The sequence below is a fragment of the Pungitius pungitius genome, chromosome 2 (assembly GCF_949316345.1).
Source record: "Pungitius pungitius chromosome 2, fPunPun2.1, whole genome shotgun sequence".
NCBI lineage: Eukaryota > Metazoa > Chordata > Actinopteri > Perciformes > Gasterosteidae > Pungitius > Pungitius pungitius.
The window spans coordinates 20,396,225-20,421,198 of NC_084901.1; the positions used below are offsets into that span (position 1 = coordinate 20,396,225).

Below are 24,974 nucleotides of genomic sequence, written 5' to 3' on the forward strand. Positions count from 1 at the left end.
TGCAAAAGTAGTTTTATGGCCCCAACTTTGACTTCTTCCCTCTTATTTTCACAGATTGCACCAGTCTTGGAGAAGGTTGTATCAGTGGAAGTGTGTGTGTTTGACCTCCGTTGATCTATTCTGTGACATTGTTGGAGAAGTTGTCTACTACTGTTTGTAGTAGACAAATAAAGTGACTTTGTGTCAACATTTAAGAGGTCTAACAAAACAGTGCTCGCAAGCTCTTCCTCCATGAAACCATTCTGGGGTTTTTTGTAAGTAAATTGGGTTTCATGGCTTTTTTCTATTATTTACTATAATAAAATATGAGAAAACACAGTAAATCATCACATATTTTGTATATTCTGATTTAGAACAAGAATTAAAAAGCTTGTTTTTGTTGATTAATTAAACATTAATGATGAAGCTTTTTTTGTGCCCCGTCAATTTCAGGACGTATTTAATAAATTATCAAATATTTAAGTATTTAATGAAATGAGGTTGAGGGAGATTATACAGTGTATATATATATATATTTAAATAGTTTGCTATAACATGAACTTTTATATATAATTTGCAGAAAAATTCAGAACTTTTGCTGAAAACACAAGACGTTTTTGTCACTTCTAGACTGGTATGTGCAATAAGAAGTCATAAAGAAAACTGAAAAATGAGTTTTGCTTACCGTTCTGAAGCAGTAATTTATCTTTTCAATTCCAAGTTCTAAGGTGTCAAGGAAATCTCTAATAGGCAAGTTTATCTTGCAGAAGGTCTAGATATTTGGAGGCCATAAACACAACACAAAGCAAACACTGAAGTGTACTGAGGGGCTTAAGCCTAAAATTGTCAATATAGGCTGCTGGTGCTCATAAAAATGCAGTTGGGTGAATTTGAGCATTCTTAGCTTTGCTTACTCCATTGACAGGAGAAGGGAGGAGCTGGACTGAAGAAATAGCTGCCAAATAAACAGTAAACCCTCTCTACAGTGACTTGAGGTTGTCCTCACGTAAATGATAGACTTTAGGCTCAGCTTGCTATACAAATAACTGCTACTCCGGGACCTTCTAATGGGCTCCCGCAGACAAGCAAGGTCAATTTATAAACCTCGGCCGCACACAAACACAACAGAATGGCACACAAAGCTAATCCGAAATAACAATATAGCCGCAACTTAGCAACAGGCAATAATGCACAGGGCTCAGTGCAATGCACACAGATGAAATAAGTGTAGGAGAAAATGTGGATGAAGGTTTAGGGGGTCGGCAAGAAATGAGCTCTAGACAAGACTTCAACACGCGAGGAGCAGTTTATTTGACAAAGAAACATTGGTCCAGCCGTAAGTTTACAGCCTCCTGGGAGGGTGTTTGCACATGCATACCCATGTGACCATGCACATGTGTGTGTGTGTGTGTGTGTGTGTGTGTGTGTGTGTGTGTGTGTGTGTGTGTGTGTGTGTGCGTGTGTGCTTCAACTAAATGTTTGCAAACATGATTAAACTGGCATGAGTTCTGGGAAGAGATTATCACTGGCAGTTTGAGGTCACCCAGTGGGACTGCTACATGCAACCACACAGTGACATATTTACACATTGAGCAAGTTCTCATAAAAATGAAAAAGTAATAATAGAATGAGGGGCTTATGTATTTGCAGTTATCTGATTCAAAGATGGTCTGCAACAGGAGATGCTGCTGCTGCTGCAGGAGTGTTTTTGCTGTGCACAGAGGAACAGCTGCTTAGATTTACAAATTGTCTTCACAGCTAATTGGAAAAATATTAGAAAGTCACTATTGAAATAGTGCCTCAAAGATCTCTTAAAAGATACAGACAAAAGCCTTTGTAGTCAGATCAGCACAGGTGATTAAGCTGTATGGATGTAGTAAAAAAAAAACAAGTCTTAATTTTTAACATATGCACTTTGGTTACACTTGTGCTGAGCATCATGATGGTCTCTGGCTTCACTCCAGCTAACAGGAAACTGCAAGATGTCTATGCATTAAGGGAGACTTAGATGTGGTGCCCAATTCACAAAAACCACCTGTATGTACCACCTGAATGTTTATTTTCATCAAATGAAAATACAAATGTCCGAAAGACCAAAATATAACTCTTGTTTGGGATTCCACTTTGTTGCAAAATAAAAAAGATGCCAAAATAGCCTTCACAGAGATCATGAAACGTGCAGACAAAGGTATCGGCTGATGTCTGCGCAAAAGAACGATCCCCCAATGAGGAGCAGTATTGAATCAAAAAGCTAACAAGGAAACAGTAGAAGCACACGCTGTGTGCTTGGGGGATGAAGACTGTCGCATCTCAGCCGGGCGTTTGCACCAAACTCCCATAATGATAAAGCCAATGGGAGTCTGATTCCAATCAACAGCTTGTAGTTCAGATTCTGCTGTTAATGGCACTTTAACAGCAGATAACACCTCTCCAGGGCGCAAGATCCGCTGTGAACATTGCTAAATGTCACGTCTGCGCGGGTGTTTTTGCAATGCAAATACTCTCCTCACTGTGTTTCATCATGTCTCCTTTTGACTTGCATAAAACTGCTGAGGTTGCATACATGAGCACTGATGAAATGCTAACTAAATATAAATGGAAAAGAAACTGATAATGCGTGTTGCTTCGTGCAGGGACATCGTGAAAACATAATTCTTTGGGGTTTCGATAAGGGAAACAAGGCAAATTAAATAATATCCAGGCGTTCCAGCATAGCTGCAGTGCTGCCAGCAAGTACAAAGAGAATTTAAACAGTTTTTAGTCTCTCGCTGCAGTATCTGTCTTCCCTCTGACTTAATGCAGTGATGCAATCTCACCGGCGGCCTTCTCTGCACCACCGACGGACAGAAAATAACGCAATATATGAAATTTTGAAGAAAATCATCGACAGGGTCGCACTTTACTGAGCTGGGAAATTTGCTAGAGTTCTGCAATCAACGCTCTGGATCTGCACCTCGCTATCAACCTCCTGGGACATTTACGATAACTGCCGGGCCGTAGTTGAGTCTGGGCACAACTTCTCCTTTTTCTACCGTAACATGAAATATGGTGGTACTACTCAAACGTCAGGCTAGTAATAAATTATACAAACAATTAGTTCCTGGTGTTCACTGTGTTTGGTGGACTTTATCCCAACCTAAAAAGGATCTGGAAATACATCACATTCATAAAAGACCAGGCCATAAATGAGTTCACTAATTCATTTTTCAGAAGGGTTGGTGAGAAGTAGTTGCGTTACATGATTTTCCTTTAAAGATATACACTGTGAAAAAATAATTGTATGTTGTGTTTCGGGTAGCAAAGATGTTGCAAAAATCCTGTAAGAAGAATTAATAGTCATACAAAGATTTCATGAAATATAGAACTAGTCCACTGAAATGAAACACAAAAGACATATTTAATTAAACTGTCTCTGATAATGAGCCAGGCTAAGAATGAATACTATACCAAAAAGCTGCAGGAGAGTAAAAGCAACATGAATGCGGAACATTGTGTGAGGAAAAACTCCCTGTTGACCACTTTCAAAACATCTCTGAACTCGTGAAGTCCATTAAAGCACATGGTGTACGTGAATATGAAACAACAGCGAGAGAAACACTGCACTCAAATGAGCACAAAAGTGAAAATGAGACGAGATCTAAGCGTGAGCAAAACTTTTGATTGCGATCAAAAAAACAACAAAAACAACAGGAACCCATGAACTGCATTACTCGGTAGCAGCGTGGCCCCTCGGGGCGGTTACACCCGTCTGCGCGCCACCTTTCCCTCGCACTGAGCCGTTGGGCGCCAGAGGCCGACTCAGCCATCCTCGCGCCGAAAGCTGTCAAGAGGCAACGGAGATGGCGATATATTTAGCAGACGATTTAAAATACTAATTTAGTGGTGAATTTCAAAGTGCACGTTGCTCTTCGAGCTGGACCGGTTGTGGTCGATGGTCATTTCTAGCGTGTTGAGAAGTCGATATTGTCGTTGACCGTAACGTTGTGATTAAATAGATCACATGTTCTGCCCTCCGAATGTTCTTTTCGAGTGGAACAAAGTGGAGAATTATTCCTTCATTGGAAGAAATCTGGGTTTTTTTGCCACAGGATTTCTTCATAGCGTCTCTCGCAGTGCTGGGAACTGTGTTCCAGGGTAGACATTTTTCAAAGATGTATGTTCTATTGAGGGAACTGTCCAAATGTTTTGCTTTCTATGCCTCCGATAAGACACTATGTGATACTGGAATGTTTATGTCCTAAACAGTGAGAAAAATAACCTTGGTCTGATAAGAGCGACTGTGGGTGAGTGGGGAGCGCGGCCGTCCTCCAACCAGAGGGTCGGTGGTTTGCTCCTGTAGCTGCGACTATGCAGTGTGTGAATGTTAGTTCCTGATGGGCAGGTGCCACTGTGTCCCCGTAGGTCCTGTCATCAGTGTATGAATGGGTGTGAATGATGTGATGTAGTGTTAAAGCGCTTTGAGTGGTCACAAGACTAAAAGAGCGCTGTACAAGTACACGTCCAAAGTCCATAAGACAAAATATTCACTGGTGATTGTAGAAGGCTCATTGGGAACATTTCACTGTGTAACTCTCCATGTGATTAGTAACACACAGAACAAAATATAAATACAATAAAAACAAAATATGCAAAACGTATGCAAGGTGCAATGCCAATAGCAGTTTAACTATTCCTGGCAAAATACTTCTCCTTTGAGAAAACGTTTCAGCAGATACATGCAGATTGTTTTTTCTCTTTTCCAAGTTGTCAAATTTAATTAATATTCATAAATCAGTAGCCTTGCACATTGTAATTACTTGGCATTTATTAGCATGCAGGTTATTTACATAATGGATTTAAAGAGAGCATTGCACATGTTGCACGCTCTGCTTGTGCAAGGAAATTGACATTAAAGCAGTATTCACACATGGAGACACGTGCATTATTCATGCTGAAGGTCATGTATGTGAACGTGGAACAACGGTTATCTGTGACGGAGGACTGACGGAGGTACTTGGGTGATTGTCTGAAACCAGGTTGTACGGCGCTGCGTGCATCCAGAGTCCACTCAGCTTGCCCGTTTGGAGTTTATTTTTTAATCTTTAATCATTTCCAGATCTTTCTTTCTTCTTTTTTCTATATACGTAAAGAATACTTGGGTCAATTCAATGGATTGTTCAGGTTAACAACGTCAGAAACACATGAAGTCATCTGAAAACAAATGGTAAAGTGCCGCCGTGTTTCAAGCGAAGTACACTGAAGGGGCAATAACCACCTTATAACCAGGACAACTGATAATCATATTTTTTTCAAATTAATGTAAACCAAGATTCTCAGTTGTATACGAAGTAGTTAATTACTCTTAACCAGCTACACCATTAAAGCAAAGTACACAAATAATGAATCACCTCAATGGCCAAAGAGATTGTCTATTCTATTAAATCCTGCCATTGATAACTTTTCTTTCAGACCATTATCAAATAATCAAAACAAATTGCTTCCAATCTAATAAAAGGATAAAACATTTAGGTACACAAGAAACGACCAAATTCATGAGGTCGCTTCTTAAAACCCAAGTTTCCAGGCTGACTTTTTGTGCATTAGTCACTTTTTCTTATTTTACAAATGTTGCTTTATTCATTGAGTTTATTTTGAATTGTATTGCCCTGTTTTATCGGGGCTCACCTCTTTCCTTGGTTTCTCTTGGCACGCTGTGCCTGGCTGTTGGGCTCTCTGATGTTTTATTGCCTTTCTTTTGCTTTGTCAGTCAAAGCCCTGTTTTTAATAGCGCCATATATATAAATTACCTTTAAAGGCATTGAATGTGGTAAAAGCACTTTCCCCACCTGCTCTGCTTCCGTATCCCTTCATACAACTGAAGAATTTCCAGAGGGCCGGCCCCTGTTATCTCAAGTATTTGGTTCATGTACACAGACCTGGCTTTGTTGGCGTGAATGCGCCGCGTCGCTTTGCACAACTTACCTCCGGGCCCCTCCGCTGTTTGCAGTCCAACAAGAACAGAAGAAAATCCTGCAATGGTGAGGACGCTATGCCGTCCAACACAAAGAATCCTTAAAATCTGCTTCCTGCACACACAAGCCACTTCTCATACCCCCAAAAATAAACTTTGCTCGAATAAGTTTCCACTGTGCAGATAATTGCTGTCAGTGCAAAGCAATTTCTTCTTTGGTAAAGGTAACTCCATTCGGAACAGCACGGAGAGAGGCCATCGCTCATTAGGAGACTTCCACCATCTCATCTAACCTGGTGTGAGCCTGAAATGTGCTGGCATTTCACATCAAGAACACACTGATCAGGCCCACTGGTTTCACCAACTAATGGGCCGGCTCCTCCACTGCTGGACCCGGCGGCTCCGGGATCTCTGGCCGACACCTTTTCTCTGACTGAACCGAATTTTTAAAAAAAAGCACATTTTCTTCTTCTTGGAAGAATCCCACCAATACATTTTCCAAAAATTAAAAAGAGAAACTTCCCCTAACGTTTCCCATCTTTACCCTCCGTCTCACCTGTAGGGTGTGACTATTTGATCTAGCGGAGCCCACCGAGTGGCTTAAAATAGCTTAAGGGCACTCACTGCTGTGCTTTCATAGTTTGCATGAAGATGTAGACCTGGAGACAGAAAGGAGGAGAGACGGATCGCACTGAATTAAGCAGGAAGATGCTGCGTGTGTCACGCCCAACGGAAAGCTGCAGACTCCCCGGAGAGCAGTGTAAAGCAATTACTCCGACACCAGCCGTTCATTCGGGGCTAAAAGTGCACGCGATTCTCCTTGACTGCCAAAACGAGAAAACAAAAAAACATTGTGCAAAACAGGGTTTGGTACCTGCCAAACTAGAAACCTCGCTTTTGTTCTCGTCTTACTATTCCATGGCTCGGGATTCCTAAGATGTCATTCCAAGTGCCTGCAGGCACATCTGGGGCATCGCGGCGGCACAGCACGTTTGAGGGGCTTTCAGACCTGAACTAATGAAGACCGTAGAGATTCTGTTGAGGTAGGAAGCGTCTGGCTCCACCGCCTGACCGAATGCAGCGATGTGGCGACTGCCGTGGCGCTCGATGCGGTCAATGAGCAGTTTGAGCTCCACCGGCTGATCGGCTGTGGATGAGATTAGGAAGAGATGCTCCTCCCGTGTTCACCTGATCCACCTTCTGGTTCCTTACTGTGGACCACACGCGCCCCCGAGTCAGCGCTCCCACCTGCTCGGTCAATGGAGGCCGTAATCACAATCAAGTAGAGGAAACACGAGAAGAAACAAAACAAAAAGGTGATTAAGGGTATCTGGAGCATCATGATATCACCCCGCCCCCCCATAGGAGCGTGACGGATCCACCGACTCCTTCCTGGAAAACGACACTTAAAACTGCCCGTTCACGTCAGACTCGTGGACCTGCCACGGCTCGCCCACGGCAGAGGCCCACGGACATGTCCAAACATGTCCCCCCCCCTCTCAATGGCTTCATGCACCTCACACTGCTGCGGGATTTAATGAGTCCGTGTTTACCTCCTCCGTGTGACGCCCGAGCACATGATGCGCCACCGGGAGCGCGAAGCTGCTGCAAAAGAGATGAATGGCGAGCGCCTCGCAGTCCATCGGCGCGCGCGGGTGGACTGCGACTCGGCGGGGGAGGAAACGCGAGGCAGAACGAGACTTCCGGGAGGGGAAACCACTCGCTACATCCGTGCTTTTGTTTGCGTCGGGGAGCGCAGGAGAGAGACGCCTAATGAGGGAGAGAGAGGACGGGAGGCGATGCGCGACGGCTGCTTGTCCCGCGATCCCACGAGCGCCATCGAGCAGGCGGCCGCTGCAAAGTAGAGACTTCATCATCATCATCCTCCTCATCATCATCATTGAGGAGTGGACGATGTCTGGTGAGAGAGACCGTCTGGGGTTTTGGATGCGTGCAGAGGAGACACTCCAGACAACGGCCTTGAAAAAGGTCAGAGGTCACGCACGGAATTTTAACACGCACGGAGCCCGTGAAACCCCTCTTCCGATTGCAAGCGATGCTGTTAATAATAGATGCAATGCATCGGGAAAAGGAGAGATAGAGGAAGCTTGTAGGAAAATACATTCTCCTTCTCCATTATTAATTCAGGTACAAGGAGGAGTACCTGCCTTTAAAAAGAAAGCCTGTTGGAGATGAAGCGCGGATCACGGGTGTTAATGCACCTTGGAGTGGGGGGTGTGGGGGGGGGGGCGAGGAGGCCTGACTGGGCCTTTAGGATGCCTCCGTAGTGTTGTGTAACCGTTCGATATATATGGATCCTGGAAAGTAACACACACACACACACTATTGTGCAACTGCATCATACCAATTAAACATCATTACATAACCCCCCCCTCCCCCCCTCCCCTGGTGGGTTTCCCAGAAAAGTGAGACGCTGCTGTGCCTTCAGTCCCCGGCTTCATTTTTCTTTTGAGGGACACAAATGGCCTTATGTAAGGTTTCAACAATCAGCCTCCGTGAGGAGAGAAAGGTACACATCACAAACACAACAATGCCCTACAAGAAAGAATGGGTGCAAACATGGATGCACTTTCTCAGAGGACATAGTGTAAAGTGAGAACGAAGAAAAACATTTTTTTTTTTTTATATTCAACTTTTTATAATCAAAATATCATCCAAGCATTTACAGTGTATAACAACAAATAATTCTATGCAACTGTTGACCGCCTTTACAGAAAATGAAGAAATATATCCATTATTTTTAATCTATTTTACAAACCAGGACCTGCAAAAGCCGGCACGCTGGAGGACAAAAGGGTCGGGAGTTTTCACGCGTTCACGTAGCCCCCGGCGACTACGTGAACGTCCTCTGGCCGGCGGCGCGGCCCCCGGCTGCTCGGAGCCGCCCCCAGGCTCAGAAAGCACTACACCCGCCCGTGTGGGCGATTACTACGTGATAATCCAGTGACTGCAGGGGGCCGGCGGCCTTCTGGAGAGTCGTCATGTCTAAGAAACATTGAGCAGACACAGTTCAAGCTCGCCAAGAGTTTGCCGCAGCGGTTTTGCCGTCAACCTTCACGTGACCGTGGATTTATTATTATTATTTTTTTTACATCTCCGCCCCCCACAGAGTCCCTGAAATGCTCCTCATCCGAGCTGTGTGCTCAGTCTTCGGTGTCCTTACAGTCTGTCTTTGATATTTGTGGGCTTTATACTGTGTCTTTTGCATCTTTACAGTGTCCCCATAAGCCGTCTCGTCTCTTCCGTTTCCCAGAAGAGTCTACGTGCTCTTGATGCCCTGGAAGCCGCAGAAGTTCCAGCGTTTCTCCAGACTGGCGCCGACGCCGGTCAGCTCCTGTCGGAAGGTGCAAGGCAGCCGAGAGAGAAGAGCCTCCACCTCGCCGGTGTTGATCTGCAGAGACATGCGCACATTAGACCAGAATGAGACGGAAAAGCCAAGCCATTCTCCAGCCATCTTCGAGTCGCCATTTCATGGGAGAGATTATAAAATAGTTCTCACATAGCACATAACTTTGAATGAATGCCAATGTTTGAAAAATACCGACAGGTCTACAGAACAACAACGGTGACTTGGCTGCCGAAGCGGTGTCTCATTTAATTAAAATCTGTGACGGAATGGGCCGCGGTATTTTGGCAGACTTTTGAAGAACTTTGTTGGCACACTTCCTGTGACGGCGAGCAATCAAAACAAACGGCTCAGAATAAAACCCCCGCGTTGACAGGCTGTGGGCTGGGAAGGCTTCACAAAAAGCAGCAGCATAAAAACTCCAGCCCGTCACGCCGCGAGCCGTTTCCTGTGCACAGGTTCTATCGTCCAGACGAGCCAATGGGAGGCTTTCCAACGCTACAAAAGGTCCGCATTTTTAATGAACGGTGTGTTGGATTTGAGGTGATTTATTGGTAAAAATTAAATATACGACGCAAGAAGTGTTTTGTTTTCGTTAGCGTTGAAATGAGCCGATTATGTCTTCATAGTCCGTCAGGTTTCTACAAACGGCCCAGAATGGACAAACCCAACGCTGGATCTAGAAAGAGCTTCAAGCGCTTTTACTTTGTAGGAATTGCAGCGTAAAAAAGCCTTTATTTAACCATCATGTTTTCAGTGGGCTGTAATCTCCAACCTCACCAATGGAGGTCTCTAAATCCTACACATTGCTGCTTTATGTTGACTCACGGAATTTGAGACTAATGGGATTTTTTTTTTTAGCATGTGATGTTTTTTAATGATGAAACAAAATTGAGCATTGACGTATATTTATATTGATTACAGAATCTTTACATCGCGATTCTATTGAAATGAAATGTACATTTATTTTAATGTGTGCTGACCCTTAAGAAGCCTTGCACCACCTCTTCTTCATATTTGAAATAGCACAGGGTCTGTTAACTGACTTAGCGAGATCACACCGCTCGCGTGGGCTGAGGACCATCAGTCACCTGTAATCCCCAGGTGACATTTGCCAAAATCCACTTCAGGAGCTGCCGCTACCGACCCGACGGCGCCTTGCATCAACAACTGGCTTCTTGGAGCCCAGTGCCGGCGTTCGGACCCATTAAGACCCGCCGCGGCGCTGGTGTGACATCACAGGGCGGCCGCCGCGGCGCTGGTGTGACATCACAGGGCGGCCGCCGCGGCGCTGTGTGTGGAGCCGGCAGTTGGGCAGAGGGGATTGGGATAAGAGTGGGCGCACGTCCTCACGCACGCACATGAAGGCACAGACTAAATTACCCCAAAAAGGCACGAGAGAAGACGGTCCACTCTGTTCTTTGTGAAGTAAAGTGAGAGTGAGTCAGGGCTGGTGATGAGCGTATTCAAAGAGTTGCAATCATTTTCCGGGGGCAACCCCGTGGACGAGGAGACGCTTTTTTGTGGTTAAATTAATTCTTGGGAAAGTTGAAGCGGATTGAAATTGGACCGTTTCTGCACAGAAGTTGAATTTGTCTTCTGTGCAGCCGGAGAATGTGGTTGTAAAGGGACATCGGTCCATTTCTCCTGATGGTGTCCTCGTTGGCACGGTAATAAAACAGGTCGTTAATCTTGGCGTTACCTTCCAGGGGGTGAGATTGAAAGTTGGCCTTTCGAAATCCTCGCGTGAGTGGCGGCGCAGAGCGGTAACACGTCTAGAATGCCTCCATAGATGGATTGGGATGAAATAGCTGTGCTTAGAAACTAAAGATGTTTTTTGGCTTTGAGTGTCACAACGAAGGATCTACTTTTAATATGTTCCTGCGTCAGGGGAAATCACACAACGAGCCACATATGGCTGGACATATGTCATAGCTGTGACACTTCAGGAGAGAAAAGTGAGTGAAGCTCTCTTCAAAGTTTGGGATTCCACTTTGGACCGAAATTAATTTAGAGAAATCTAATTTGTGAATGTGTTTTCCTGCAGGTCTAAGGATCAGGTTTGATACCATTTCATCAAATTCAAATCCAGTGTCAGATTTATCTCTTCACTAAGAGTCCTTTGTTTTAACACCTTTTCTTGGTAGAGAAGGCAGTAACAACAGTTTTTAAGCATTTGCCTTATGAAGGTTCATAGTTGCATAGGTGTGGTCCAGTACTTTACGAGCTACTGACTACAAAAAGTGTGTTTTGATTCAAGGTTATTAACTAGATAACTATTATCTGAGGAAAGGACTTTTCACACAAAGAATCTTTGGCTGAATACTGACACTGGCCACAGAGAGCAACCAGACAGACTTTACTAATCTGTGTTTATCTGCAGCAGATCTAATCTGCCCCTCGAACGTAGACCAGCAAATCCCATTCTCCTTGTTCAGAAAGGCTACGTTAACATTTTGGCAGAGAGAGTCAATGAGAATATCCATACCGCTCTCCAAAATATCAAGTGCATCATGAGGTCTCCTCCAAAAGCATTACAGAGCCCTTTGGATGCCCTGTGTGTGTGTGTGTGTGTGTGGACTGTACGGGTGCATCTGACACACAGGGGTACCGGTGGGCCGGTTACCTTGGTGTCCAAGCGCTGCAGGTAGGAGCAGATGTACTCGATGCTGGCTCCGAACGGGTGGACGTGCAGGAACGTCGAGATGATCCCTGAGGGAGAAACAAACAAGTCGTGGGAAGGTGTCAAAGCAGAGACGTCAGGAGAACCTCCGATTTCCTTGCACCTGTCAAAAAAACGGCCATAAGCCTCTCCTGCTTCAGAGCCCCGGTGCGCCTGGTTTATTGTGGCTGCGGATTAGAGGGAGTGTTTAATGACAGCTTTTGATGCCGTTGTCGCTCATCAAAGCTCAAACAAACCATCTGCCATCCGCTCACAGAGAGGACCAGGAGAGAGATAATCCCCCCCCCCAACACCCTCTGCTTTCTAAACACCTACACAGCCACGAGGGGGCCGACCCGCAAACACTGTTAAGAGTCGCAAAGCGCTCCACTGGCCCCGACACCAGGAACACTAAGCGGCAAACACTTGGGGCTCTTAAGAGGAAAGGACTTCTTCAAGGCTTCTTTTTTTGCCAGCTGGAGGAGGTGAGTCGAAAGTAGAAAACATAAACAGCGTGGCGGCCTGGAGCTGATCACTGAACCAGAGACTCACTGGGAGTCTAATGGTCCATTCAGACACGCTACCAACTAGGGTTCATGTTGATTTATTTGCATGGAAACCGCCCACCGGTGTGGTTCTGCTGTCTGTGTTTATTCGCCTTCAAGGAGCGAATGAACACGTTCTCCAACAGCGCAGACGTTGGCTGCAACCACACGCACCCACTCAGCGTGCACACGTACCAGAACATGGCCGTCACAGCTCATATCAACACTTGGATACATGATCAATACATATGGTAACGCGGTAATCATTTAAAAAGGAACTCAAGTTGTTCGCTTTATTTAAATCACATTACCTGAATCCAAAGCTTCCGCTTTACATTGTCATGCACAGTGGCAACAGTAGCAGATGAGATTGCACCAGAAAGCGGGAATCTCTACTGACTTTTTAAGCACTCGGTGCTTCAAACGGTATCTTAAGGCGCAGCATGAATGTCCGCTTTCACACCTGCTGCCAGTTTCCACACATGATGGCGTGGTGAGCTTCTCGAGTGCCCCTCAGCATAACTGAGCCGAGAGTCCCTCCTGACCCGCCGTTCCTCTGCCATTCTGTGCACGGCGATGATCTCACAGCCCCTTCAAACCGCCATCAAGTACAATGCCTGCAGCTGCAGAAACCAACCAACACAGCCTGCCGTGGATTACCTCCCGCCTCCAGGTTTGTGCTGTGTCAATTACTTTACGGTACTTTTATATAACAGAGATAAATCTGGGAATAGGCACGCACCTTCAGGCCTCTCTGTACTTAAAGTGAGGGGGGCTCCGGGCCGTGTCCAACGATTTTCAACACACCATTATACAATAATGCTCACTTTATGCGGCAATTGCTGAGGTGTGCGAGCGGTGGAAAGTGAGCAGGGTTGGTCCCTCACTCTCCTTTCCCACTCCACGCACCACTACAGCCTGCTTTCAGACAGGGAGTGGTTGCGGGGATGGGAGAGGGACGCTATTCAACTTTTCCAACTTGAGGGCAACCATCGCAACCGCATTAAAACCGCAGCGAGGGAAACAATACAGGAGCAGATTTAAGAACGCGACAATTCCCTCGATGACACGCCTGCTCCGCAGATGATTGTTCAAGCAAAACTGGCTTCAAAACGGGAGCGTCTGGCCTGATACAATCAACAATGTTCAAGCTGCTAGTAAGCAATATGACCCGGTACCAAAGGAGAAGCTGTGGAGTTCACCCTGTCGGGATCTAAAGGTAGCCGGGAGACTGTGTGACCTGCGACAGAAGCAAACGCTCTGTCTGAAAGCACCATCCCCAACTCCCCCGAGAGAGATGGATGGAGACAGAAGCCTCGAGGCAGCTAGAAGCGGCGGCGGGGCCATTTGAAGCAGCTATACACACATTGGACATGCTCGGGTGAGCGGATGTGTGATGTTGTTTTGTTTAAATGCAATCCGAGGTGCTTAGGTGCAAAGGAGCTTATCATTTCAGGTTTTTTTCAACTTCATTTTCAGTCATAGTGCCCACAGATAGCATATTCTTGAACAAAGCGATCAAATTCCTATACACCGAGTGCCACGGACGTGAACTAGAATCAAGGTCATCCCAAAACGTCCGTTAGACACTTCTAAATCCTCATAATTAGCATATGAATTCCTAAATTATGAGCAAACAAATTATGAGCAAACAAATTGGAAGAAATTTGAGAGACAGCATTTAGAAAATGGACAACAAGAGTCAGACTGGCGGCAGCGTACCGACGAGCAGGGCTTCCCTCTCCGAGTGGACAGGACTCGGAGGATTCTTCTCTGTAGGCCCTTCCTTCTCCTGACTGCAGAACACCACTGTTGAAACGGTGGCTTCCTGCGCACACAAACACACACGGTGACACCCACAGAGTTAAAGAATGACCTTAAAAGTTTTCTTCGACTGTGGCTGGCAAGACGTAAACAAGCTTGTTTTTTTTCAGAAGGAGAACAAACATGAATATGAATGAAAACACCAGGAAGTTTCACCACCAACACGTTAATACAATGAGGACGAGGGGGATCATTTTTGCCAGCAGCTATATTTCTGATAGAGGGAGGAAATGCATGTTGCACACAAAGATAAAAAGAAGAGAGAGAGAGACAGAGACTGAAAGGAAATGATCAAGCGCTTTCAGATGTTTCAGATCTGACAGGTGGCAGGAACGGTATTGTTGTCCTGCACAGCATTTCCACTCGTGGTGAGAGATGCCTGGTGGCCCTTTTCTTGTTTTTAATCTATCCAAAACACTCAAGTGTGTGGGAGTGGAGATGTATGCACATGTGCAAGCCATTTTGACTTTATGAGATGATGATTTCCTCGCCCAGTTGTGTCTGGGTGATTTATTCAAGGACAAAAGCGGTTGCCGTGAACTGGATTGGCCCGTAATGATCTGTCATGTCACTAGAAGAGGTTAGTGAGAGTCTCGGAGGAGGAGGAGGAAGAAGAAGAAGAAGAAGAGGAGAGAGTGCGGTGGGGGAGGACTGAAACCTTTCCCACTTACGCTGGTTTGATTGGCGCTCTCCTCGCCGCCTCGGTCGTCTTGCTTCAACTGCTCCAGCTGCAGAACATTAGAACCATAGCAAAGAGAATGTCAGACTGATGCGGGGGAGAGCACAGCATGGTGTGTAAATACAGGCAACATCTGTGTTTAGAATAATGTGCAGACTTTCAACAAACAAGAAAAACAGGCTCTTAACTACATTTGGATAGAATTTACTTGTTGGCACAGAACGGTGGGCTGTTAATAATTGTAACAATTAGACATTTTGGAAAATACTGAATTGATGCAGCGATTACTTTATTTAATTATTTTCATACTTTTAATTGCAACATTCTGAGTCACGTCAACGGGTAACTGTGTCCATGTGTAGTGGGCCGACGCAGCCAAAAGTTATTGTGACAATTAGTATATGACAAAAATCATCATTTCTCTTTCATAAAATCTGCATAGCTACTCTAAAATATTTTTAAATACCACCCCTAACTCATCATTGGTTATCACTATCAATATCAAATGAAGAAGTAATTTATTTTTGTATCGTTTAAAAAAGCCAAACACTCTGGTTCCAGCTTCTTCAAAAATGTCTTAAACAAATACTGCTTTTTTCCCCCGTTTCCCTGTTTAGGCAGATAAATAAACGGCAAAAAAAATCATCAGTGTCAGCACTGAAAAATGTCTTTGGGGAAAGTGACACCAGGCTTTTGTTTTCATCATATCGGTAATAAGGTTAATCGCTGCAGTGACCGGCACTGGTCACAATCGGCTACTGTGAAGGATAACTGAAGAGTTCTCCTCGACATGACAAATAACACGAAGCAACTGCTTATCTTCAGAGACACCCACACCCCAAAATTGATTTCTCTTTCCCCCTTTAATGAGACTGCCTCCCATGATTCATGTTTGCACGCGTGCGGGACTTTAATTAGCATATTCTCCCCGGTCGCGCCGCCCTGGCAGCGCATTCCTAATCAAACTCATCACCATTGCAGGGCTATTGACAACGCTGTCACTCTGGTTGGAGTGAGGAGACGTTTAGCCAATTGCTAATTCACCTCCGCGCCGCATGGAACCTGTAGTACATCCCAAAGCCAACGCCCACCACCCCCTCCCCACGTGGATGGAGAGCCTTATCGCCGGGCAATTGAACCCGAGGTTCATCTCAGTGACAGCCCATGCTCTCATTACACCAAGCCAAATGGAACATTAACAAACATTATCACTTAAAACCTGGGACAACTGTTGGAACATCAGTAAACACGACATGTCTAAAGAGGGAAAAAACGGCCCAGGCGGAGTTGAAACGGTTTGTTGAGGCCATAGATCACACTGCACTGCATTTACCGGCGTCCTCCTGTAGTTCAGATGGGGCTTTGTTGGGGAAAAACATGCCTCAATGTAAGCAACCCGTTCAATCAAATAACAAATGGGATGTAGTGATGGATGACTATTGTAGCAGGAGTGGCTCTAAGTGATGATGTGGCCTTGTGTAAGAGCTCTGAGACTGTTCACTAGTGTATTCTCCCCCTACGATCACATGATAAATTGGCCAGCTGATGTGGCCCACAGGACAAGATGTTGTGGAATTAGACTGTGTGGTCAATGTGGAAGCTCTTTTCACCGTGACCTCCCAACATGTATTAGTTATTTATTTATGCATTTAAGAATGATCACCTCATTGGTTGAGCACTAAAGACAGAGAAGAGTAGTGTCATAAAGTCGATGTCGATATCTGATGAGCTTTCAAATACCTTCCAAACAAGTTCAAGTCATTGAGTCCTTTTCACGACCCAAAACTAACATTGCAAATATCACAGTATGTCCTTTTGTGTGTAGATGACTTATTGCCCTAATATTTAAAATGCAAATTGGATAATCTTCACATTACAGCAAAGACAGAAAGACAAAAAATCAATTGTCACGTAAAAGAAAGACACAAACCTCCATGGCATGTGTGTTTTGGAGGTTCTGGAGTCCTTCCTTCAGGTTCTGCACTTGGTTATTCAGCTGCTGTTTGTCCTCCAAACTCTTCTCAAGCTCTGTCTCCCGCTGCTTTAATTCATCCCTCATTTTTAACAGTTGCTGCAACAACAAAAAATAGGAGAAGGGGAGAACATTAAGGCACTAATGCTACGGTGAACTGACTAACCGTGAAAACACTGAAAGCACAGAACCAATCAGCCATTTGTTTTATTAATAATCAGCATGTAATTCCCTACATCCGTAAATAAAACTTTGGCTCCAAACAAAAAAGCAATTACACACCGACGTGACTAAATAGAAAACAATAGTATTGCTGTCTAATTGTATTCTGTTGAAATCGCTATAACAGAAATCATTTGCCTAATATTTTGCTTGTAATACCCCAAATAATCCCCCATTGCACATAGTTGATGAACAGGAGAAAAGTAACGCTCCTTTGGGTTTTATCTGGCCTTTGGGTGACTCGGGTTAGACAAAGCTTTGATAGACAATTCATCTGCGGAAAACACAGATGGAAAGATTCCCCTCCTGTCGTGTCCATGTCAACAAGACAAGAGTGTGTGAGACACGGGGGGTCTTTTCCAGCCAGGGGTTGTCTTCCGCTAAACTACACACAAAGTGCCTTTGAGATACACACGCTTTAATTCTGAAGCCAGGGAACAGGAGGCCAGTGCGCACTGATAATATTTCATTGCAATTCACGTTTGGCCGTGACTTGACCCCGGAAAGGAGAGGTATCCAATATCGGCGTCGTCCGGGTTCATTTAATCCGCTCGCTTAATTTTTTTCATAAACAGGCCATGAGAGAAGTAAGATGCGCAGGTAATTGCTCTGTGAAAGCAGAAATGAACCGCGGAGCAATAATGGATTCTCTTCTCAACACGAATCGATCATAATTTCCCATTACCTGTGACGGCGAGCTAAGTGCGGACACTTGACTAATGTCGGAGTGAGTCAATTTAGGACTGAAGAAAACAACAAAAAAAAAGTCACCAAAGTCACGCGATCATCCTCAGCTGCAGAGGAGACAATTCAAATGACAATTCATTCCCTTCTAAAGGAATTATAGTAAGTGATGGATTTTCTTTCTTCCTCAGACATTGAATGCTTCCTATTGTTCATTCCCTGACAAGGTCTCATTCAGAGCAAGTTGCATCTTACCATATGGCATGTAAAGATGTCGCTGAAGAACCGTAGTACCAACCACTGAGATGTTTTTAAGCAGGGAATGGAAGACCGAAGAACTACATTTACAAGTGATTATACTGAGCTGTACGTACTTTGGCGAACGGTATTCAAAACACATTTTCAAAGCAAAATTCACTATATTTCATTTGATTTCTCTGAATAAATATTTTAAAGTTGTATTGATAGCCTTGGGTTTTTCCCACAGTATCTATGCACTATTCGAGACACAACTCACAACCATCTAAACGCAGGTAAAAACCAATTCCAACTGCAAATAAGCTTTCCTTTAACCAGACTAAACTTGAAAAGATATATATATATATATATATATATATATATATTAGCAGCTCTTCAGAAAAGACTAACAGCTGCCGCAGACAGCTGTGCTTTTCTACTTCCACAGCACTCATTTTTAAGTGCAGGGTCATGAATAAATGACAGCCGCGTTGCAATGAGAATTCAATGGGGTACCCAGAGTGACCGCCTTGCTAAAAACATCGCGGTGCCCAGCAGTTGGGAAGAGAAGATTAAAATGATTGTAGGCCAGATGATTGGAAAAGTGACGCGTGCCCCGCGTGGATACCTTCTGCATGCCTTGCAGGGCCTGCTGCAGGAAGTTGAGCTGCTGTGAGTGCGTGGCGTCCTCCTCGCTGCTCATTGGATGGTTCTTGCCCTGTTCCTGTTTGAGCAGCTCCACCTCGTTCCTGTAGGCGTCCAGCTGGCAGCGCAGAGAGTCGTTCTCCTCTTTTAAGGCCTCCGCTTGGGAAACACCTGCAGGTTCACACGGACCGTATGGAGAACACAGTGGAATATGGTGTGGCTCATGCGCGACACTGCCCCCGTCAATCGGGTCGCAGTTTGACTTTATGAACATTTCATGCATCCTCAAACACAAAATTATAAAAGGTCCTCTTGATTCATGTCTGCTGCTAAATATATCTCCGCCCTTCCTTGCAAGAAAAAGATCAGGGCGCATTCATTCAAGTGTTACATTCATATAATTAGCTTCATCAGGGCTATGTGGCTCTATTTCAACATGATTGATAAATATACGTTGTGTTCCAACGGCAACGCATTTGGAAATGTATTACGGCTGTCATGGGCAATAGTGGCCAAACTATGAAAACACATTAGAGGCTGTGTTTTTTTAATGAAAAGCAGGAATAAATAATTGGAAAAGGACTGGAACCATTTGCTTAATCCACTTCATAATTGTAGTGACCGTGGCCGAGTAGCATTAGCAAACAACTGTCATCAGATTTAAATTTAACAAAATCTTCAACACAGATTTAAAGAAACACCCTTTTCTGACCCGAGACCCACTCTTAAAACCAGTGAGAACAGACAGGACAAAAAATCCCCGAAATTGTTCTTTATACATCCATCCGACACAAAAGGAACCCAAGTCAAGGTGTAATTCTTCAAATAATCAAACACTACATCAACATGGACTCCTGAAAGCAGTAATAATCCCAGTGTCTCCCCAATCGCTCTCTACTGGACAGTTGACCTGACCTATTGAGCAAAGAGAGGAGACAGTGGGAGTTATTATTTGAGACCTGCTCAACTCCAGAGATGTCCAGTATTATCAGGCCTGCTCTCCTCCTGTGGGCCTCGAGGGGGGAAGCTCTTTGGAAAAGTAAAATACACAGACTGGAGAGAGGAGATAAGCCCATCCTCTTTGTGTGTGTGTGTGCATGACTGCGTGTCTGCTTAGGTTTTTGTGTGAGTGTACATGAGTGCTGCCTGCAGTCTATCATGAAGGACCATTGGCGGTGTTAATGAACTCTTGCTGGGAGAGTGTGTGCATGCATCCACGCTGTGTGTGTGTGTGTGCTTTTCTCCCAGCAAGATGAGGGTATGAGGTGAGAAGAGCATTGATCCGAGAGCCTCATCAACTTGGTGTGAGGGGGATGTCAACCGCTTGGCCGGAGTCGGAGCAATTCCCCCTTCTGTTACATAACAGCCGGCGCTATCGACCTGCAGACGTCCACGAGCTTGCATGCATAGAAACACACACACACACACACGCACGCACGCACGCACGCAGTTCTCTCGCTTCCTATTCTGTACATGTCAGACGCAGAGCATTGATTCACTTTTTAAGAGGCTGCAGTCAAAACACAGGTGTTTGCAGCCGGCCTAGTGGACGTGTAAACATGCCCTCTTTGCTAAAAGGTTAGTGAGTAAAGGAGGTGTTACCGCCAGCGTGTTAACACAAATAACAGAAAGTGTCACATTAGCACCCACCGCCTCGGCCAACGCCGCGGCGTCGAGCGGATTGACAGGCCGTTGACAGCGATGCGATATGGACAAATAGTTAAATATAGTCAGGTTGCAGAAGAGAAGAGGCCCGAGCCAACGAGTGCATTTACATACATTTGCATGCTGATTAGAGGAGCTGTCATATTAGCAAACGGCATGAGATTGGAATGATTAAAAGGCGAGAAGAAAGAGTATGCAAAGATAGCGTGGCCACACGGAGAGAGGCAAGAAACGCACCTAATGTTGCTCCGGTGCCGATTCAAAACGTACCGGTTGCCATAATCGCGATTTGAGAGGTTGCGCAGCAATGACGTTCAAAGAGTGGGGAAGGGGACGATAACAGCGTTGCAGTGGTGCCCCAATCGGCCATTAGGCAGAAGCAAGGGGATCTGACGGATTGGCACGCTAAGTTGTGCATCACAAGGTGGGCCGGGGGGTGATTACTATCATTTAAGCTAAACCACGACAGTCACTCCCATCTATTCCAACGCCCCCCGCGCTCATCCTCCCATGAACTTCATCAGCCCATTTTGACAGCCGTGTGGAACTGCGAGGAGCATACGCGTGCATACCAGAGTCCTCAGAGTGCTTGCTGTCAGGGGAGTCCTCCATGTCATCGTCCGACATCTCCATCTCCTCCTCTCGCCTGATGCCCATCAGCTGCTCGCTGTGCATGTTTCTAATCTCCTGCAAGACACAACCAACAACACGGGTCAGAACGGCACAGAATAATGGCAGAGTCACGTTTTCGTAGTAGAAGGAACATCAATGAGGCGGGTCTTTGATTTCTATGTTGAGGTTTAGCATTAGCTGGGAGCAATACTCATGAAACATCAGTTCAGGACAAATGGGTGCGGATGAATCCAGATGAAAAGGATCATCTCAAGAGTTGAGGCTACGCTCCTCCTCTGGCGCAGCAATAGGTGGTAGCCAAACCCCAAAGTTTGGTACTTGAAGAAACTATTCACATTCAGGAAGCTTAAATGCACTATAATTGTGTGACAACTGTTCCTGTCAAACACGTCAAAAGCACCATTGCGTCAGGAAACACAGATTTAAGCCGACAAGGCATGAAATGCATCTTTGAGCATATACCGCTTACAATATGTGCCGTTGGGATTTCTACACCCACATCTGGCAACCCACAGCAGTAACTGTAAAATAAGTGTAAAATATATTTTTTTCATTGTACCCTTACAGGCAGAATTGCTCATTCATACATTGACTCAGACTTTTCTCAAGATGATTAGGGTCAAACCACTGGATTGGCTGTGAAGAAATAAGACCAAACCTTTCAGATCTGGTGGCAGAGAAAATAAACAAACAAATAAAATCCTGCTAATGCTTTACACACAGCAGACGTTCCAGGCTAAGACCAAAGCAACAAAGGCACAGTTTTAGGAGATTTTCATGCTTTCATTCCATTTGTGAGCAGATGTTCAACCACAGTGGAACGCATCGTCTCCATTGAGAACAGGCGGTGTTATGATAATGAGGCTGGAGAATCGAGAGCACAGCTATCAGACTGATTACCCTTCTTTCCTTCAGCGGTTTCAAGGTGACAGAAAAACGTCCAGGTAAACAAAAGCAAACCACGCACATCGAGTTCAAGGTCAAACTACCAAGTCAACATGGGTGCCTTGTAGAAAAATAAGCAAATTAAAACAGCGAGATCACTTCAATTTCTGCTTTTCATCATAACAAAATCTCGAGACACGCATTATCGAGACAGAATGCTAAACGAGCATAAAATCAATAGAACATTTTTCTATGATGATAAGACAATAATAGTGAGTTATCGCAGTCCTGGCTGAAAAATACATTATAACGCCTTGGTGCTGTATGCGACACGTCGTCTTCTTTAAGCCAGTTGGGAAATTATCCAACCATTGTCTCGGTTGAAAACACAATACGACTTTACTCACCTCCAGTAACCCCGCGGTCTTGATAAAACCTACTAGAACCCAATAGATTTCAGGAACAAGGACATCTGGTCGTCAAGTTAGGAACGTAAATACCAAGTAAAGTTGATAAAGCGAACAGTATTTTTACTTTACAACCTTAACAGTTTGGTGTTGAAAAATCTTGGTGTATTTATCACAAACGATACTCAACAATGAACAAATCCCACCAAGATGCTGAAAAAAAATAGTGCTGAAATCCACGAAGCTGCCCGAGAGTAAACAAACTTACAAACATCTGCCAGCTGACGTTATCATCTCGAGCTCATGGCAGAGGTCCCCACACACACGCACACGCGCACACGCACACACACACACACACACACACACACACACACACACACACACACACACACACACACACACACACACACACACACACACACACACACACACACACAGTGAAAACACTGAGAGCCAGACAGCTGTTGTCTGATTCTGCCTCCATATTTCGCCTGCAGGCCAGAGAATCATATTGAATATACAATATGACAGAGTGAAACTGGCTGCCTATTTGATGATAAAGTACCCCTGAGCAACTGCACTCACTTACCTATGCTCTTTACACTGGCCAGAGGCTGCCAGTCCTCTGCGCTGCAGCCTTTCAAAGATCAATGTGAAAATACACTTTTTGAATCCAATCACTCGCTGTAATGTAAAAAAAAAAATGGCCGGGCACTGAGAGTTAGCACCCACCTCTTCAGCTCTATGCACTTTTAGCTGAACTAAGCGACCGGCTTGTAGCAAGAGTCCTACGGGCCAAGAGTCCCATCCTCTTGCTCGGTAGTGAAATAAATTTGGAGCCGTGCGGAATGCAAGTCCAACAATCAACCAATCTCATCCATTTTTCCTTTTGACTTCCGATGCGACATATTGGTTTCTTTATCCGCCAAATGCTCCATCAAGTTCAACCGCAAGTTGCGCTCGCCTTCAGAGCTTTTTGGAGCTAGCTGCTGCCAGGACCACCGCTGAGCCAGTGAGAGTCTGCAAAACTAAAACGCTCTGTGGAGCTGAGCTTAATTGCAGAACGGGCCCTTTGACATACAAGTACTGATAGGATCCAATGCAAATAGAAAAATATTGACTACGCTAGTTGGGCGGCAAAGAATACTTTAGTTTTTAGTCTTCTGAGACATAGACTCAGTTGAAGTCTCTGTTTGCATCGCAAAAAACGTTGTCTGTTTGCTTCCCACCATGAGACGCAAACCCTTGTAAAACATAGTTGTGTGTCACTCTCAAACACAATTAAAGTATATTCTGACACCTCTAGTTAAGTTTAAAGTAGCTGGAGGGGAAACACTAGAAATCATTTTAGTGAAAGGATTTGTTTTCCATGAATGGGGGACATATTACGCAGTGGAGCGTCCACCTCACTTTATCTTGCATCCATTGTCGTGCTGTACTCCCTACTGTAGGCAGTGTGTATACAGCAACTCTATAAAGGAAGCAGGAAGAAAGAATGGTCTCCAGAGGCCCGATAAAATCACTATCCACATGGTTGATCTTTAAAACATCCTTTGTATATATAGAGAGCCATATCCCTGAGGGACCCTCAAATTTGAACATAAATCAACAATTCTGCTTTGCAACACCTACCTTTAAAGAGACGTTTTTGAACAAGTTGATTGCTTCACAATAAATCTGTTGTTTTTTTATATTGAGATTCAAAGAAACTTACCAATCACATATGAGTCCATTACACCCAGGACTGTATCACAATCCAGACCCTCTATTACATACAATGTGGCTTCGGGATAATTACTGCAACGCTTGCTTTGGCGGTGAGAAAAAAATAAAAAAAGAGCAAATAGAGCAGTACACAGGAAACAAAGTAGACTACAAGATAGATCCTTATTTTTTAAACCTAACAGCACGGTTTTCTCTGAAAATAAATATGATTTTAAACCCCGAGAAATTCCTCCTCATTCATCCACTCAAAAACTTTTCTTTGTGATTTGTTGGAGCAGGGGGAGAATTCTAGTGCGGTTTTACCTGTGCGCTTAGAGATGGAAACTCACCCGGCAGCTTGTATCCAACAAGGATGGCAGTGGTGGAGGAGATAGGGGTGAAGGTTCAGAGCCCTGTGTTTCTATCTCACACTCGCTGGAGTGAGCCAGTACCTGTTCAGTGTTCTGGCTTCATTCAAAGTACTTACTGTCACGGAGTCTGCTCTTTTGACTTCTGATTTGACCTATTTTTACCCCCTTTTTGGATGAATTATAGGATAATTATGTAGCCTGAAAGTAAGTATCTGATCTATGAATTAAAAAACAAACATCTACATCTCAAGTAAAAAGGGGAGACAGCGGTCGGAAAAGAATGGGATAAAGTCTAAATTTCAATAAATCAGGTGAACCACAGATTGAAATCAAAGTGTACTAACCTCTGCTTGTTTGCGCCACATGTCCAGGTTCTTGCGCTGAGCTTTGGAGAAATGGTCCCATGCCTTTTGTTTGGAAGCAGCTTGGAATACAGACACAATCTGCTCAACTGTGGCGGGACGCAGGGAAGGACCAGAGACCATCCAGAGACAGAGAGAGAAAGAAAGACACAGGGCAGGTGGGAAGGAGCAGAGGAGTGAG

The 24,974-nt window shown here is 44.7% G+C and overlaps 2 protein-coding genes across 8 annotated transcripts in view; both read right to left on the reverse strand.

Moving 5' to 3' along the window:
* Window positions 1–24,974, reverse strand: part of LOC119211101 (large ribosomal subunit protein eL42) — a 300,484-nt gene that overhangs the window by 63,174 nt on the left and 212,336 nt on the right. The window lies entirely within an intron of this gene.
* enox2 (ecto-NOX disulfide-thiol exchanger 2) overlaps window positions 8,360–24,974 on the reverse strand; it is a 118,400-nt gene continuing 101,785 nt past the window's right edge. For 4 of the 7 annotated variants that reach the window (XM_037460658.2, XM_037460655.2, XM_037460654.2 and 1 more), the window contains 8 exons: window positions 24,776–24,882; window positions 21,004–21,118; window positions 18,750–18,937; window positions 16,937–17,077; window positions 14,999–15,055; window positions 14,226–14,331; window positions 11,923–12,008; window positions 8,361–9,341 (listed from right to left, as the gene is read on the reverse strand). In XM_037460658.2, the coding sequence (XP_037316555.2) occupies window positions 9,210–9,341; window positions 11,923–12,008; window positions 14,226–14,331; window positions 14,999–15,055; window positions 16,937–17,077; window positions 18,750–18,937; window positions 21,004–21,118; window positions 24,776–24,882 (932 nt within the window). In that variant the 3' untranslated portion in view covers window positions 8,361–9,209. Of the gene's footprint in view, window positions 9,342–11,922; window positions 12,009–14,225; window positions 14,332–14,998; window positions 15,056–16,936; window positions 17,078–18,749; window positions 18,938–21,003; window positions 21,119–24,775; window positions 24,883–24,974 lie in introns of all 7 variants that reach the window. The other 3 variants (XM_037460656.2, XM_062560591.1, XM_037460659.2) reach the window with 1 other exon arrangement.